This window comes from Camellia sinensis, chromosome 5 (genome assembly GCF_055761805.1).
Source record: "Camellia sinensis isolate YWXY chromosome 5, ASM5576180v1, whole genome shotgun sequence".
Classification (NCBI taxonomy): Eukaryota; Viridiplantae; Streptophyta; class Magnoliopsida; order Ericales; family Theaceae; genus Camellia; species Camellia sinensis.
Window position 1 is genome coordinate 23617363 of NC_138965.1, and position 18335 is coordinate 23635697.

General features: G+C 32.5%; 2 protein-coding genes across 2 annotated transcripts; both read right to left on the reverse strand.

Annotated features, from left to right (window-relative positions):
* Window positions 1–10834: 10834 nt before the first annotated feature.
* LOC145791265 (uncharacterized) lies at window positions 10835–15670 on the reverse strand. The gene is made up of 4 exons (XM_082871609.1): window positions 15023–15670; window positions 11723–11989; window positions 11341–11602; window positions 10835–11295 (listed from the first exon to the last, which is right to left on the reverse strand). Exons 1-4 carry the CDS (start codon window positions 15668–15670, stop codon window positions 10835–10837), a joined length of 1638 nt encoding a protein of 545 aa, XP_082727735.1.
* Window positions 15671–15684: 14 nt separating this feature from the next.
* Window positions 15685–16908, reverse strand: LOC145791266 (uncharacterized). The gene is made up of 2 exons (XM_082871610.1): window positions 16194–16908; window positions 15685–16076 (listed from the first exon to the last, which is right to left on the reverse strand). Exons 1-2 carry the CDS (start codon window positions 16906–16908, stop codon window positions 15685–15687), a joined length of 1107 nt encoding a protein of 368 aa, XP_082727736.1.
* Between the last annotated feature and the right edge of the window lie 1427 nt (window positions 16909–18335).

The following is an 18335-nucleotide window of genomic DNA, read 5'->3' on the forward strand; positions in this document are numbered from 1 at the left end:
CCATAAAATCATCTGTAATTAAGCCTAATATTTAAGGAAAAATAACATCCCAATGGTATTCGACACCACTAAAAAAGTTTCAGTAATTACAATATTGGTAAAAAAATAAAAATAATTATCAAAGTACGAAATCTTTAAGCAAAGGTTTAGGTAAAAATTAACGACCCTTTCCCTTCTCTTCTTTTTCTCCTCATCTTCTTGGTTTTGGTTCTCTGAAAAAGTTTCATTCAACTTTGATTTACTGAACAAATTAATAGGGTAAAATTAAAATTTTTGTGTTGGTCGGGAAAGTGCTCCTTACATATTTGCATGGTTTTTGAAATGACATATTCCTACCTATTCGACACTATCATATGTCATTTAGCGATTAAAATAAAATAAAATAAATAATTAATTATTTTTATATAATTTTTTTTGCTTTTTTAGGACCGCCACCCGCAACCCATCCTCACTTAACCCAACATCATAGATGACTGAAACTCTGGCAACTAATATCACCTGAAACACCATTTCTTTCTTTCTTTCTTTCACCTTTGCAATTCCAACCACCAATGCTGACTGCCAGCCTCTAATTTCTGTTACTTGCCGCCACTCCCTAATGATACCTAACCCATCATTCACCTTCTTCAGCCATTCAAATTCCTCTATTGCCTTTCAAAGCTCTCTCTCACCAATTCTCGCCACCCCCACCATCCTTTCCACACTTTTCTCCTCCACTATAACCCCTTCCTCCCACCTAACACCCTAAATAACCCAAACCCTAAGCCACCAAAACCCCTCAAAGCCCTCAAGTCCCTCATTGTCGCTACCTCACACCTCTTCACTTCTTTGCTAATAAAACTAGCTGGGTGCAAATCCAATGTCTGTAGGGTACAAGTTCCATGTGTGTAGGGTGTAAGTCCAAGTTGTGCATATTGTAATAGACCGTCCCAATCCATCTTATTTGTCACTTCTTCCACTTCATCTACTCTCCATCACTACTCTCACCGCATCTCTACTCACACTAACACTCTTCTATGACTCTCCCTACAATTTTGGCCATCATTGTCCCTTTCTTACCCATTCTTATCGCTCCCTCACCAATTCTTGTTGCATAGTTTTTAACTTGCACTTTGCACAAGTTAGACCTACACTCTACTAGTTTTTACAATAGCAAACGGAGGGAGCATAGGGCCGCGAGGAGGAGCTAGAAGGGTTTAAGGTGTTTCAGAGGCTAGGGTTTGGTTTGATTAAGTTGTTGGATGTTGTGGGAAGAGGTTGGGGTAGATGAGAAGGGTAAGAGAATTGTGAAAATGAGTAAGAGAGGTGTTTGGAGTGGCGAATGAATGAGCGGAGGATGGGAGAGACATTTGTAGTGGTGGTCAATGAGGGTGTGGAACAGATTGTAGGTCGTCAAGAAAGGTGTTTTAGCTGATGTTAGTGGCTTCGATTTGAATTGTCTACGGTGTTGGGTTTGGTGGGGATGCGTTAGGGGTGGTGGAGGTGAGTGAATGAGTATCAAAAAGGGTTCGAAAGAAATAGAAGAGTGTCAGAGGAATGTGGAGGAGTAGGCGACCATGGGGATAGAAGTGGTAGAGGTGGCGAGGAAAAGCAGAGGAAGTAGTGACAAAGAATGGAAGAATGTGGGTTGAAAAATATATAAAATATTTATAAAAAAAAGATTTATTTTTAAAAATTTTCAAATTATATTTGTTCCAGAAAAGAAAAAAATATATGAAAATGATAATTTCTTATTTATTTCATTGTATTCGTTAAATTATTATTATTTTTTATTTTTACATTTGCACCCACCGTAATTGTATTATTTTTAATTTCTATGCTTTCATTTAAAGACTTAAATAATATTTTTTATTTAAGTAATTTTAAATAATTTTATTGTTCATACTGATTTTAACCATCCATCTCATGTTAGTTTAACGTCATCTTTTCAACTATAGTAATTTTATAAAAACTGAATTTATATATTAATAGTTATAATATTTTTTAAAATAAAATAAAACGAAAACAAAATAAAAAGGAAAAGCCAAGAGAAAAGGTTAGATATAGAAAAAGAAAGGACAGAAGACTGAGAGAAATGATGATGAACAAAATGGAGAGAGAGAGAGAGAGAGAGAGAGAGAGAGAGAGAAATACAAGAGAAAAAGAAAAGCGAGGAAGCCCTAGTTTGGCCATTATTTTAGAGCTAAAAAAAAGTATAAATTGATAAAATAGAGGCATGTGCTGAGATAGAACATATTATTTTAGCACATTATTTTATTTAAGTTATAATTGTTTTATTTAATTCATATCATCTCTCTATCATATCATTTTAAATTTAATTCATATTTTACGTTTTTTCGTAAAAAGTCAAAAAGTAAACTAATTCAACACTTTCCAAACAATCCTTAAATAAATAAATAAGATAAAATATCACATCTAACTCATAATCATTATATTTTTTCTTTCACAAAAGTCAAAAAAATTAAAAATTCAAACCAAACAAAATTAGAAAAGCCAGATTAAAAAAATTCTAACACAAAAAAATTTAATTATATTAGTCAATGCCAAACGAAACTTGAGTCAACTGTCGCATGTTTTAACGTTTTCACCACTTTGTAATTGAAATTGTTGGGAGATGCTATAATCTATCCTTAAAAGGAGTTTATGGTATCTTTATAATATTTTTACAAAATTTTATAATGTAAATTACAAAATTGTTAGTATTTTTTTATACTAATATTAGAAAAATATATAAAATAAAATTAAATAAAAATGATAAAATAAATTTATTTTTTAATTAAAAAATAAATTACAAAACTAAATACATAGGAATGTACTAGATTACATCATGTAATATATTACAAGACGGATTCACGTGGACATATAAAATAAAATACAATAAAAAGTCTAAATTGAAAATTTTGAAAAACGAAAGATAATGGATGCAAAACATATATACATAAGACAAGCCTATCCCAGCATAGCACAACATGACTCATGCCCAAGACTAAATCCAACACATATACATACGCAAGCCTAGACCAGCCCAAACTAAAACTAAAACTAATCGTCTGACAAATGACTTTTTTAGCCAAAAAGTTACTAAAAAAGTCAAAAAACCAACAACCTATATCAAAAAGTCAAAGATTCATTTTTCTCTCTACTTTTTGCACATCTTTTCGTAAAAAGTCATCCCAAACATACTAGATTTTTTTACATCATATTTTAGCAAAAAAGTCAAAAAGTTACTAAAAAAAGCTTATTTCCAAACAAGGCCGAGACCAAGCCTAGGCCCAAGCTTAACTTTTATTAATATCAACTTTATGAGATAATTCTCATTCACAACCCAATGGTTTCGGCTCATTATTTTTTATATTGTAATTTTTTCACTTAAGATAATACAACCACTTAGACCTACCTCAATCGACGGTTGGATCCAACTTTAATTTCAAATTAAAGTTGTCAAAAAATCATTATTTTTCAACAGTTCCCCACATGAATAAAATTGGCCGAATAAAGAAAAACGGATAATGCTTAACAACAAAGACTCGGAAAAAGAATACACAAAATAACCTTGCATCAGAAAATGTAGTTGTTGGCCTTAAACCTTTCGTAGTGAAAGCCTATCGAATTTACTAGCTAACCAGTAAACGTAATGTATTGAATTGTTTTACTGTTTGTGTAAACCAAGACAATAGACCTTACACAGGAGTTGCTCCAACCATTGTTCTTGTTCTCACGAGTGTGTCCGATTTGGCCCTGTAACACTTGCCTGGGGCAGTGAGTGTTTTTAAAGAATTCGATCTTATCAATTCTTAAAGAAGCGGTCCCCCTTCGCACTCACATAGGTGACCTACATAAGGTATCTCATTATATCACAATTGACTATTCACAGCACTTAGATCATTAAAAATATCAACTTAACCTTTTACCCTATAGGGTATCACTATATAAAGGAATGGACAAGAGGATTTACCTCTTCAGTGACTTACCCGTCAGGAAATTAGGTTGTCCATTTGAACCTAGATCTTGGGATCTCCAGTTAACTAGATTGGGTTTTTCATTCTGGTAACTAGGTTGGGTTTTTCATTCTGGTAACATTCGCTAAAGGCCTTAACCCTATTCCTCTGTACAACTTCTTATTAACTCTCAATTTCACCCTTAGGTTAACGGATTCGTAATATTGTCTTTAGACTATATATAGTCTATAGTGAAAACACAAGAGAATAGTTGTCGTATGGAATTATATCTTCGATGAAAATGTCTAGACCTTCTATTATTCTTATTACTTTGTACCCTACCAATACTTGCTAGTACAAGTTTTGATTAACATGGAATATCCTCAAGAAAATGGCAAAGCCATTTAGCTACTTCAGTAGCTTTATCTAAATCACTGAATTCCGATTCCATCATTGATCTTGTGACACACATCTGCTTGGAAGATTTTCAAGACATAGCTGCACCTTCAATAGTGAAAACAAATCCACTAATGGATTTGTAATCTTTATATCAAATATCCAAGTGACATCACTGTACCCTTATGGTACAACTAGATATTTAACATAATGCAACCCATAATGCAACCCATAATCCCAGCCTCATCGTACGTACCTTAGTATTTGTACAAACGCCTTCTAAAGATAGGCATCGGGATTACTCGTGTATCTACTTAGCCTACTAACTGAGTAGTCTATACCTGGCCTTGTACAACTCATCAAATACCTAAGAATATCCTAGTTGAAATACATTTTCACCATTATTTTTTCCCAAATGTAGACTCAAGTCTACCGATGTCTTCGATACCCTTGTATCTGATTTACTAAATTTATCAAGTATCTTATCAACATAATGAGATTGAGAAAATATAATACCACCATATGTTCTGGTAATCTTAATATCCAGAATCACATGCAACGTCCATATCTTTCATGTCAAACTTAGAGTTTAATAGTTTCTTGGTAGTTCTGAACAACTTCTCATAATTACCAAATGTACAAACACAAACTGACATATATATTTGTCAGTGTCTTTGACATCCACACAATTGTCAATACCTGTTTATTTACAACCCACTTGACAACATTGTGTTGTCAAATTTCACATGCTAGTGTTATGATGCTTGCTTCAAATCATATAATGATTCTCCAAGCTTATAGACTTTCCTAGTCCTGGAACTGAGAAACCCTTCAGATTGTTCCATAACGATTTATTCAACTAAATCTTCATATAAAAAAATTATCTAAACATCTATCTTGATGTATCTCCAGATTTCGCACAATTGCGATCACACTCATCATAACTGGTGATCATGTATCAAAGTAATCCAGGCCTTCTCTTTGTCAGATCCTTTGATAACAAGCCTATCTCATCGACTTTCATTCACTTACATCTCAAAGCTTACTACTTATGCAAATCAGTTAAATTAATAACTTTTTTCTAGAGAAATCACAGCTTTAAAGAAGTTTTTAGCCTCACTAGCCACCATATAGGTTTAAGAAGATTAGACAGAAGAATTTTAAAGTCATAGCCTTTTATAACATCTTCTAAGCTCATTTTTTTCCTCCATAAAAACTGTTTCCTCAATTCCATGATGGTATTCTTGTGTAAATCTGAATATCAAATTTGTCGACAGGAAAACCGATATGCACTACTATATTGTGCATAACCGTTGAGCACAAAGTTAACGGATTTTTAGGCCTATCCTACCCGCTTGGGTTTAGGTATTGTCATTTTTTGTATAACACACATTTGTAGAATTTATACGAAGGCTCCCGCCTTCTCCAAAAATTCATATAAGGTCTTTAAACAATTCCTTGTGTCACAATGATTATAAGACTCTTAAAATCATACAACAGAAAACATATTCATAGACCGTCATCAATCGAATTAAGTCTTTTCCAAGGCACCAAAACATATTTGGTCCAACCTATCACTCTGAAGCCAATAGCCTTACTATTAGGAAACACAGATCTAATATTCAATAGTCTACTATTTAGAATTTCATAACATTGCCAGTAGTCTTATCACTAGGAATCACCAATTTCTCAACTTGTGGTCAGTAGATTTTTCACTACTAGGAATCATAATGTTTTGACTTATGATCAGTAGTCACTTCATTACTAGGAATCACAATGTCCTGACATAAGATCAGTAGACTCTTTCATTACTAGGAATTATCATGTCTTGACATAAGATCAGTAGACTCTTTTACTACTAAGAACCATCATGTTCTAACATGTAATCAGTAATCTATTTACTACCATGAACCACAATCTCATAATTGTGTAGCCAGTGGTCTACACCTCCTACGAACCCCCAGTTTTTTTTTTTTTTTTCCTGTGATCAGTGATCTTACACTCACTAGGAGCCACCAATTTAAAAATATATTTAGAATTTAAAAATTAAAAATATATATTCATCCACCTTAACGAGTTGTATCATCTTTGTTTTTAAGAAGTCACATAGCAGTCACACGTGCCATAATTGACACAAGAATAACATACTAATTGTCTATAATTAATTCAGAGATATTATCATGCAATCTTATAATTTCCTCTAATCTCACTTGATTTGTCTTGATTTTCCTTGAAGAACATCGCAATGCTTAAGGTTGTTAGGTGGAATAATATTTCCTATAGTCACCTTTGAAGCCATTTCTGAAAACTACAACAGAATTTCAACTATTCTATTTCTCTAGAAACCAAATCAACATTAGGAAATTCCAAAAACTGAAATTTAATTCAAAACTAATCTCACTACTAACTTCATAATCGAACAAGGTCAGGAAAGTTTTTAGGAAGATTAGAGGGGTCACAATGGTCACACTTAAAACCCAATTAACATTAGACAAAACTTTCAAGAATTTGTTAACTCATTGTGAATGGAAAACAAATTCATAGTTAAGTTTCCAGGGGATAAACCAGGTTAAAAAACCAATTCTCAATCAAATAAAAATTGCTACCAGAATTACACCACTCATAAAAGTTAACTGGTACTTTCAAAACTGAGCCCATTATTTCTAAATAAAAATAAGAAATATTTTAGCTAATGCTAAAATTTCTTTTCTTTTCCCAAAACCAAAACACTTTGAAAATAATCAGATTATAACTAAAGACTTTCTCAAAACTTGATTTTCTACCACTTTGGAATAAATAAATTAAATCCAAAGATTTCATCAAAGCCCAAAGATTTGAAACCAAATCCATCTTAATAGCCATTTTTGAACATAAATCAGAAATACTCTTTAGCCAAGGCTAAACTTTGGTTTCTATTATAGAAAACCAAAACACTTTGGGAATAATAAAATTAAACCTAAAGATTTCCTCTAAATCCGAAGGTTTATGATTTCTTTCATTTTTTCTTTCCTTTCACTATGGTGAAACTATTACAAATTAGAAATTAAAACTACCACAAATGAAAATGCAACTGTTACAATTACAAATTGTTTAAATTTGCAAAATCGGAGTTCATGGTTGCATCCGGAATCGTCTGTTTAGCTAAGAACATACTCCTCTACTTTTCCAAGGATCAAACTGCAAATATAAAGAAGTTTAAGGGCCAAACTGCAAACATTAGAAACTATAAGGGTTAGAATGCAAATAATAAAATCTTTAAGGACCAAAATGCAATTTTTAAAAAGTTTTGATGTTAAAATGAAATTATCTTGAATTTTACGAACCAAAATGAAATTTTTGAAAAATTATGATGACATGGAAGTCTTATTGACGTGCCTATGACTGGCCAACCACATGTCAATGACATGGCTGCTAACTAGGCTACTACATGGCACTAATATCATCTCTGAGCCATGATGATGTCATCATTTGATAAGAAAAACCACCAAACTTTTCGGCAGTGGTGTGGGTTCATTCAGACTCCGTTTGTGACATTCTTTATATCGTCGGAAAGCTCTCGACGAGACAAATTTCTTGAAATTCTCAAAACATGAAATCCAACACTCTGATTTTTTCAAAATTTTAATTAATCGAATTAAATCAAAACTGTTGACAAACTTGCACTACAACGTACGAACTAAATCCGATATATAATTCCCCACATTAAAGCGAATATTTCAATTCGCAAATATGTCCCAAAAAAACTAAAAGTACAATCTTATTCTTTATTCCACGCAAAGATAATCATGTTCAAATCAAAAAATTAGTAGTCCAATTTACTAGTTTTAATTATTTTTTTTTATCCGTAATATAGATTCTCCTTTCGCGCTTAGATAAACCTGTAGAGAAAGTTAATTACAAAAGAAAATAAATAAATAACAAACAAATTAAATAAATTAGTAAGCACCTTAAAAAATAAAATTATCATTTTATTTTTTCAACTCTTAGTAACTCATGAACTAACCACCAAATAACTCATGACTTATTAACATAAAATAAAATGAATGAATAAATTACTAGAAATCAACAGTTCAAATCCAATAACTCTAAATAATTAAATTAATTTTAATTCCAAGAGTCACTAGAATAAAATTATAATAAAACAAAATTGTTTTATCAAAAACTATTTACAAAAATCTGTCTTAAGATTATAGGTATTTTTTTCACAATAATACTAGAAAAATATATAAAATAAAATTAAATAGAAATGACAAAACAAATTTATTTTTTAATTAAAGAATGAAATACAAAATAAACTACAAAACTAAATACATAGGAATGGATTAGATTGCATTGTGTAACATATTGCAAGACGGATTCACATAATATACAATAAAAAGTTTGAATTTAAAATTTTGAAGAACGAAAGATAAGGGATGCAAACCGAAGCCTGTGCAATACCATAGTTTCTTTAAAATAGATTCGCAGGCTCCCAATCGGTGCAGGAGGTACGCCAACGTCTGTCTTCCAGGATACAACGGTTGAAACTAACTAATGCAGAAGCACCTTCTGAATAGTTTCGGCGAACTTGACAATGGTAGTACTCTTTCTCTAACACGAACCAAAGAATGAGCTAACAAAAGAAGATAAGAAAAAAATTTCTTTGGTATAAAAATCATCTCCAACTTTATTATCTCAATACACCATCTCATTCCATTAAAAGTCTCTCCAAAATTATATTTTTAAGTTAAAGGGGAAAGGCCTTTATTTATACCACCTTAGTCATGAAAGCTAACATCAATAGGACTATCAAATGCAATTACAAAGGTTCAAAACTTATGGCCACTAATATGATCATCAACTCCATCATCAAAAGATGAGAGTTACAAAGGTTAAAAACCTCCCTTGCATTATATATATACTAGGGTACGCCCGTGCCTGAAGGCATGGTGGCCATTAATATATGAAAATATAATTGAATATAAAATTATTGAATTAAAATGTAATTTATTTAATTTGTTGGGGAAAAAAATTTGAGGTGAAAATATAAATAGATGATCCATATGGTTTTGAATTTTCAAATGAATTTTATAATTAGATTTTTGAAAAGAGTTTGGAGTATTGTAGTATGATGACACAAATGCAAACAAAGATCATATCACCAAATATTTACTATTGTAGTATTTTTGTTTATGTAACCCACTTGCAATTTGTAATAGAAAATAAGCATTTTATTATCCTAGCCAATAACAGTACCCAAATAAATTTCTATATCCACATTTTTTTAGATAGTGAGTTTTGGTTGAAGTAAAGAAGAGAGATCTCAAAGCTATAGTTTTGCATCAATTTTAATGTAATGGTTAAAATCTACCAATTTTATTGTTTGGTGGCCAGTTTATTGTGCAGAAAATTAAATAAATGAAAAATAAATAAATGGTATGCTACGTGGTAAATAAATCAATTTGAACATAAATTTTCCAAATTTATAGGTAAACGAAATAGTGAAAAGTAAACACATAAATGTTACGTAAAATTCAAGCACAACAAAAGCTTAAGATTTTAAACAAACAACAAAATGTAAATCCCACAACACAGAGACATCTATATAAAAATCAGACGAAATACGCCAGCCAATGCTATGCAATAGAAAAAAAATAAACAACAAATTAAGCACACCAGCCAATGCTCTACAATACAAAAAAAAAAAAAAATGCCAAATAACAAATTAAGCACACCAGCCAGTGCTCTGCAATACAATAAAAATGCCAAATAACAAATTAAGCACACCAGCCAATGTTCTGTAATACAAAGAAAATGCAACACCCTTCCTGATAAAAAGATAACCAAATAAAAATATGATTAGTTTTGTTTAACCTAATTCAAGAGCATATTAGGAAGAAAAAACAAAAAAACATATATCACCTAGTGTGTTACATTTACAAAAACAAACTCATAGCATAAATCAATAATTCAAATGAATATTATCTAACATACATCTAAACTTAGTTATAAATTTCACATAGATAAAAGGCTTTACAAAACTATTGTAAGTAATAAATTTCACATCGATTGTAAACTTTACAAAATATGGATCGTAGCTAGCATATGTACGCTTTTCACAAAAATAAATATGAGATTCAAACTTGTTCTTTCTTAGAAATCCTAGGAGCGCCTCATCACTTTCCAAAAAGTCCTCGTATCAACTTGTATGTATCCCCAGTGAGGAGCATGCACGACAATCTACTAATTTATGAAAATAAAAAAAAAGTTAGTATATTAGCAAAAAAAAATTTATATATATATCAAAACACTTTCAAATTGAAATTACCTTGTTATATCCCCATCGAAGCAATCTAGTTGTATTTATATTTTTGAGCTCCATATATTTTTTAACCCAATCCTACAAAAGTCGACACATATAGTAAAATATTTTAAAAATAACAATTTGTAATCAATAGAAACAAATTTATCAATAAATAAATTGTACCTTTTGACAAAAGTGGTTTGATCCATAAGTAACACTATAACAAAATTCCAGGATAAACAATGTTTGTAGTAGAATCTGGCTCATCATTAGGAAGGACGACACTTATACGATCAAATGATGTGCATCTAGATAGGGCCACATACAATTGCCCATGACTAAACACTAGTGTGCACAAATCAACTCCAAAAAATTTCACAGATTGCCCATGAGATTTATTAATGATCAGGGCATATGCCAATCGAACTGGAAATTGACGTCTTGTCATTCGGAAAGGCATTTCTGAAGAAGACAGTGTCAAGGATATCCTTGGTATGAATACCAAATTGCCACATTTTTCTCCAATTAAAATTTGAGCTTCAATTATGAGAGTATTGCATCTAGAAACCATCAATCTTGTGCCATTGCACAGTCCATCTTTTAGTGCAATATTTCTTAACAACATTATAAGACAACCCACTTTCAACTCTACCTTAAAAGCCGGTAGCCCAGGAGGATCTAATGAATTTAAATATTCATTAGGATATCAATTTATTATAGTACGATCAATTTCATCATCTTCAGACATTTTGTCTGCTGCCAAATAAGTATGTGTGCTGCCGGGAAAAATATTCAATGCTGCAGCATTGATAGCACTGACATCATCATTCCGTGCAGAAAGAATTGTACGTTCAGTTAAAAATGTTGCAGTCGATGTCATTGCCACATCCAGTTGCAGATAAACTACTGAGATTATGTCTTTTAGATCTTGACATTTGTGTATTGCTGATGGAAGTTTAACAATTTCCTGAGGATTGGTCCCAATCTATTTATAAAAATAAATAAATAAAATAGTAAGTAAAATCAATTAAAGTACATAAACGTAAATATATTTCATCAATTTAAAAGAAGCATATAATAGAGAAAAAGTTTGAAGAAATATTACCTCCATCAAGAATTTTGCAAAATTAGCATTTTCAAGATTTGCATGATTCAAGCGCATGTTCAAATTTAAAGACAGAACATGTATATCCTTCCATAGAAAAGAGTGTCTTAATGATGCATTCACAATTTGCTCACGGACTCCTTTGGTTATAACTGGTAAGATTTGTCGAAAATCTCCATCAAGAACAACAGTGATACCCCCAAATGGCTCTTCACTATCACAAGTGTCCCGAAGTGTGCGATCAACTGCCTCAACACAATGTCTATGCTGCATAGGAACTTTATCCCAGATTATAAGTTTTGTTTCTCTAAACAATTCTGCTTGTTATGATTGCTTGCTAAATCCACAAATTGAATTTTCCAATACATCCAACGGAATGGAAAATGTTGAATGAGCAGTACGACCTTCTACCAATAACAATGATGCAATTCCAGATGAAGCCACAGTAATAACAATATGGCCAAGGCTGCGACACTTTAATGCCATCGCATTGTATAAAAACGTTTTCCCTGTTCCGGCACCTCCATTCAAAAAGAAAATAGTTCCTTTATTTTCAAAGACTAAGGAAGTGATTGCATCATAAGCTGTTCGTTGATCATTGTTGAGGCGATCAATAATAATTTATGCATCTGCCTGTTGTGCCTCATTATGCAGTTGTTGATGTTCGAATATCAACCTGTTACCAACTACTGCACTCCAATTTGTAGAAGGTTGTGGCATTGGCGAGAAGTCAATTAAACTTTTTCCTAATTCTTGGAGCATTTGATTCAAAAGATATAGACCATAGTCTTCAATTTGAGCCTCAGTTGGTTCAGAAATGGCAAACAATGTTAGAATCTTATGTGCAAGATCATCACATATATGCATTGAAAATTGATTCCATAATGCATATGGTTGTAGTGGAGAGCACTGAGTAAGAATAATAGTAAACAATCTCCTTAATTGATAACCAGTTTTCATAACTGCAGCCTCTTTAAGGCATTGTATCCATTCTTCATTATCTTCTAAAAGTCCTCTTGCAACACATGTTGATTTAAATGTATCATGCAAAACATTGTTGACCATGCGTAAACATTGAAATGATTTTGGTCCTTTGACAACAGTTAATAGCAAACACAAATAAAATCTCTCACCACAATTAGGGCTAGCAAAGTACATTCTACCAATTGCATAGCCCTGCTGCCTTGGTTTCCATCACTTTTCTGAATTAAGCCAAACAAAATGTTGTGGAAATTCTTGGTAAGTGAATGGACATTCTTCTTCCATAGAAGCGCAACATGCAAAAAAACCAGTAAGAGTTGACATTTGTTGGCCAGCTCTAGAAACAATTGCTTCTGATGATTCATCAGGATTAAAAAGAACTCGGTGCATTCCAGGTAAATTGTCACGCCCCAAGCTCTGTGACAACGCCGCACACTCATATAAGTAAGCATGCAAGGCTAAGAATCCAATCACATAACCCACAAAATAAAATACTCAAATTAAATCCTTAATTGTCATAATGCCAAAATCCATAAAAATAAATAGTTCTCATATGAAAATGTCCACCATGTCCACTAATTTAATCCACTAACAAAACAATAATCCAAGTACTTAAATCATGGTCCTACTCTCGGCACTCTCACATGTAAAAAAGATCCCGCGCAGCTCTACTCTTCAGAATCTGAAAAAAAATAAGAGTAAGCTAGATAGCCCAGTAAATAACCAACCATCACTGCTAGCTGGATCAAGTATACAAAAATAAATAAATAAATCGATAACCAATAAATATAATTTTTTTCTACAGTTCAATAAATGAACAATTATTTGCAAGGTGGTTTCATAGCTAAAAATAATCAATGTACAATACATTTTAAATGAAAAGCCAACAAGATAATTCAAAGTAATTCGTTGTTCAAATCGATGGTTCGATATTCAGATGGTTCAATGATTTGATTCACAAAACCCAAGTCTTACTGACTACGGTCACATAGCCCGTGACAAGGCCCAGAACCACACATAGGCCGGTGGTAAAGCCCCAAAAGAAACTAGTTTCTGTGCCAATAAATAACCCCCATTGGCTAGGGTCCAAATCATAGTCAGACTAGAGTGATGTTCAAAATTCAAACAATACACAACTTTTAAATAAAACATTCGAAGTTTTCATGAATAAACGTTTAGTACAATTTTCAGAATAGTTTAACCAAATATTCAAATAATTTTCATAATAATATTCAATGTTGTTTTATACTTGACCCATATTTTATTTTAAGAGAACATAAAGGCTATAAATAAATATTTATGATTTTAAACGATTCGATAGGAATAAAAATGAACCAACAGTGATAGAGGGTTACTTACCTCAAACAGCTAAAATAATATTTCCCAAGCTAATCTCAAATTATCAAGATCCACCTCAATCTCACAAACCTAATAAAATATTACACCGCATAAACAATTATTATGTACACCCATCCATCTCTTCTTGTAACAACAATAGAATAAATTAACCCAATAGTCTATTAGGAACTCCCACGATTTAGCATCAAAACAAATAAATAACCTCCATTGAAATTCTCAACCCATATTATTCTCTTGTTGTTTATATACATGTAAAAATTTGTAATTGCTTGTAGTCAATCGTGTATCCCACAAATACACCACCATTAAACTTAACCCATCACATATCAATCTCAAAATATGAACCACCCAAATGGGATGCAAAATATACTCTAAAATTGAGTGAAACCGAGACCCCCAACATAGACTACATCAATATATCTATTTAATCATATATGCCCATAAAATCATCTATTGATATATTAACACCAAAATCATAGATAAGAATACAATAAAATAAATCTTACCTAAGTGATGAATAAAGCAAAACCACCACTCTTATGAATCCTCCCTCTTCCTTGGTTTGGGTTTCTTTTCTTTAATTTTAAACTTTTCCAAACCCTTGCTTGCTGCCTTCACCTTTAACTCTTCCAAACCTTTTCTGCAGCACAAGCCTCTCTTCTCTTTTTCTTTTCTTTTTTTTTTCTTTTACCTTCTCAAACCCTAGCCGCCTATGGAGCAATTCATAGCCTCTGTTTTGTTTGTTTTCCAAGACTTGAAGCCACAATAGGTGGGCTTATTAACCTAATTTCTTAAAGTTACAAAATTACCCATCTAAGTAATAGGAAATATAATGTCATCTCATAACTAATTCTTTGATATTAATAAATGACTCATATAAGTTAATTTAATTACTAATCTATCCAATAAAATAATCCTACACACAACTTGGGTTTTACATAAATAAAGTGCTAAGCGTACAACTGTTGGTATCTCTGCATGCAATGGATAACCAAATATTCGCCAAGCGGCTTCTAGAGGCCCAATATACCTCGCATTAAGATATTGTTGGATCTCATTTATCAATCCCAACACCATCGTTGTACAATCATAACCCTTATAAATGTACTTGTGTATATACTTGACACATCTCATTCCGGCACAAACTTCCACATTTATGTGACAGTTAAAACGTTTAGAAAGATATGCATTGTATGGTATGATGTCTCTGTTATCAACTTCTTTCCCCCTCACAATATGAGCTTGACCATTATTGCGACGATGATAGATAGGATATCCATCTTGATCCATAGTAGTTGTTTCTGCGAACGCTTGAGGGTATCTCTTAGTGCATTTACCATTTTCCATACATGGTGCTTGTGGATTTCGAGCACCACATGGTCCATGTACCGTACAACACTTCATAGTTTCAAAAAGCATAGGTTCATCTTTTGGATCTGGAAATTCTGCACAAACCAATTTGTCTACTTGAGCACATGTCCGAATTTTGTCTGGACCCTTAAGAAATAAAAGTGCATGCATATGAGGAAGGCCTCGCTTTTGGAATTCAATTGTAAAAACATGTGCAACTTTATTACCAGACACTTGGATTGTTTCTATCTCCTTCATCAAGCACTTTCTCTTTAACTCAAAAACACGGCAATTAAATCAGGACGATCAATAGGCTTTTGGTGCGGTAATAATGCTGAAGTAATTTCTGGCCAATTAGGATTTGCAGTCATGGTGAGAAAAATGTCTGGATATTGGTTGTATCGTGTGATAGCCATTGAGTCTTGAAAGATTTCAAACATGTGTCTAGGACCTCCAGGAAATGAAGATGGCAAAACAAACCTTTGACCAATTTGATTGGGTTGAAGGTCATTTGAATCAATATCTGTCAAATCTTGGTAAAGTTCAGCATGGATCTTCCCTTGATTAAGCTTGTAGTAAGTCAACCTATTTTGTTCAGTTGCAGCCCAAGAATCAACCAAAAACTCTTGGAACAATTTTCCAGCTCTCAAAATTGTTGAATACTCTATGGGTCGTTCAAACAAACGATAACTATAAAAATCCATTTGAGTAAGCCAATCAGTTGAAGGCCGATCACGTTCAACATCCCACAGTTTCATCTCAGGTTCCCACCCAAGCTCACCATGTGGAAATAATAAAACATAATGTAATGGCAAATATGCTGGGTGACATTCATTGATTTGCATTAGCTCATTATTTCCATGTAAATGTAAGATAACATCTCTCATTCCACTAACCTTGGTTTCATCACCTAGTATTATAACTGTAATCACATCTATAGTTGGTAGGTTATACCGTCGTCGATCTATCGATGAACTGTAGTGGAAATGAGCAGGCAAATTTCGTCCTGTCAAGGCTAATTGATTCAAAATTGCATGAGCCTGGCGAAATTTATCGACGAATGCATTAACCTGTAATAAACTATCTTGAATAGTTTTTAGAACATCTCTTATTAATTGAGGATTTCTACGATTGCGAACTTCTAAAGCTGAATCAGGGTCATAAATGTACAATTGCGCATAAGCTGCATCTTGCCCTGATTGTGGTAGTAGTGATCCTGTTCGATGTCGCAATTCCCCATGGATAGTGAATGATGTAGGGCCTCTTCCAGTAAGTACTCTTGGATCTAATGTAGCACCAAGACTTGTAAAAGCATTGGTTGCATTGTACACTCGAGTATAACGTCGAAACAATTTTGATTTATCATCATTCCCATCATATAATGCTTGAAGAAGTGAAGGGGGTGTAATAAGCAGAGGAAGCTTAACCTTCCCTTTTGAACAACATGTTCCGAATAGAGGACGGTTTGGAGATGATTTTACTAATTTTTCATCCATCCAATGTAATGCTGAACAGAAAAGACATAATACATCCATCTTGCCAAGAGAATGACGACATGAATTTATATGTGCTCGAGTACCAACCATTGGACTCATAGGCATATCCTATAATTCCTCATTAGTACATAGATCCTCTTGAAGGGAAGGAGTTGTAAGAGTAGGCCTACAAATATTTGTAGGTTGTAAATTAAAATAGAATGGTAATAGTAAGATTATGTATTTGAAGAATTAAACACAGTCTTTTACCAATTCCTTTGTGGAGCTAAAGATGTGCTTGGCATTGAGAACGAACATGTGGAAGGATGTGCAACCATTGTTCGTTTTTGCGCCGACCGAGTATCCTCAGTTGCCTTTGTTCCTAGTTCCAAGCAAGCACGACTACGACGACACGGTATTAAAGAAGTTTGTCTCGGTTGAATACATTCTCTTAATTTTTCCCATTCTCGCCGTGCACGTTGGGCCAATGTAGCTTTCGATATAACATTGTTATTGTGTGCCTAAAATGTGAACATTATATCATTGATACCTAACATACAAATATTATCGTATACTATTTTATTTCTTTTTCTTCCTGCCTTGTGATAATTTTAAGAATATTTTTATATTTTTACATTTCTTCCTTTTCCATTTTGCTTCATTTTCCCTCTTCATGCCTTGTGATATAACAATTTGTTTTTTAATAATTGTTTTCTCTTTCTTCTTGCCTCATGATGATTTTAAGAAAATTAAAAATATTTTCTATGCCTATGTTCCTCTGTTCCTTTGCTTAGATGTTATAAAGTTTTTCTTGGAGTTGATAAATGTTACAATTATTTTTAGGAAATGTAAAAGAGAGCTAAAAATACTTTGTTTGAGTGTACAGAAAACAAAGAGCACACAAAAAAAATTGACAACACAGTTTACATTTTAAAAAATATACATGATCAATGTTCACTTAAACAATATGATTGGCTTTGTTTTACTCAATAAATATTTTTTTAAAGATGTTGAATATATATCATTGGACATGTGTTTTCCTTTCTTTTGTCAAAAGAAGTTGCCTTTTCTTTTCCTTTACACATTGCCTTGCCCTTTTCCTTTTAATTTGCCTACCAAAAATAAATAAAATTTATTCAGAATACGAAAAAGAACATGTATTTATAGAATTTATTAAGATTACGAAAAAAGAATATGTTGAACTTGATATTTATACTTACCTTAGAATTGCGGATAATATTCAGATTGCACTCATCACGAATAACAACACCGATATTCCTAGTCTCATGGAGGAATGAGCTTGCATGGGTAGGCCTACAAATATTTGTTATGTACAAAATAAAATTTATAAAATAAAATCTTAACAATAAGAATATGTATTTGTAGAAATAAATATAATGTTTTACCACTTCCTTTGTGAAGCTAAAGATGTGCTTGGTGAAGCAAGA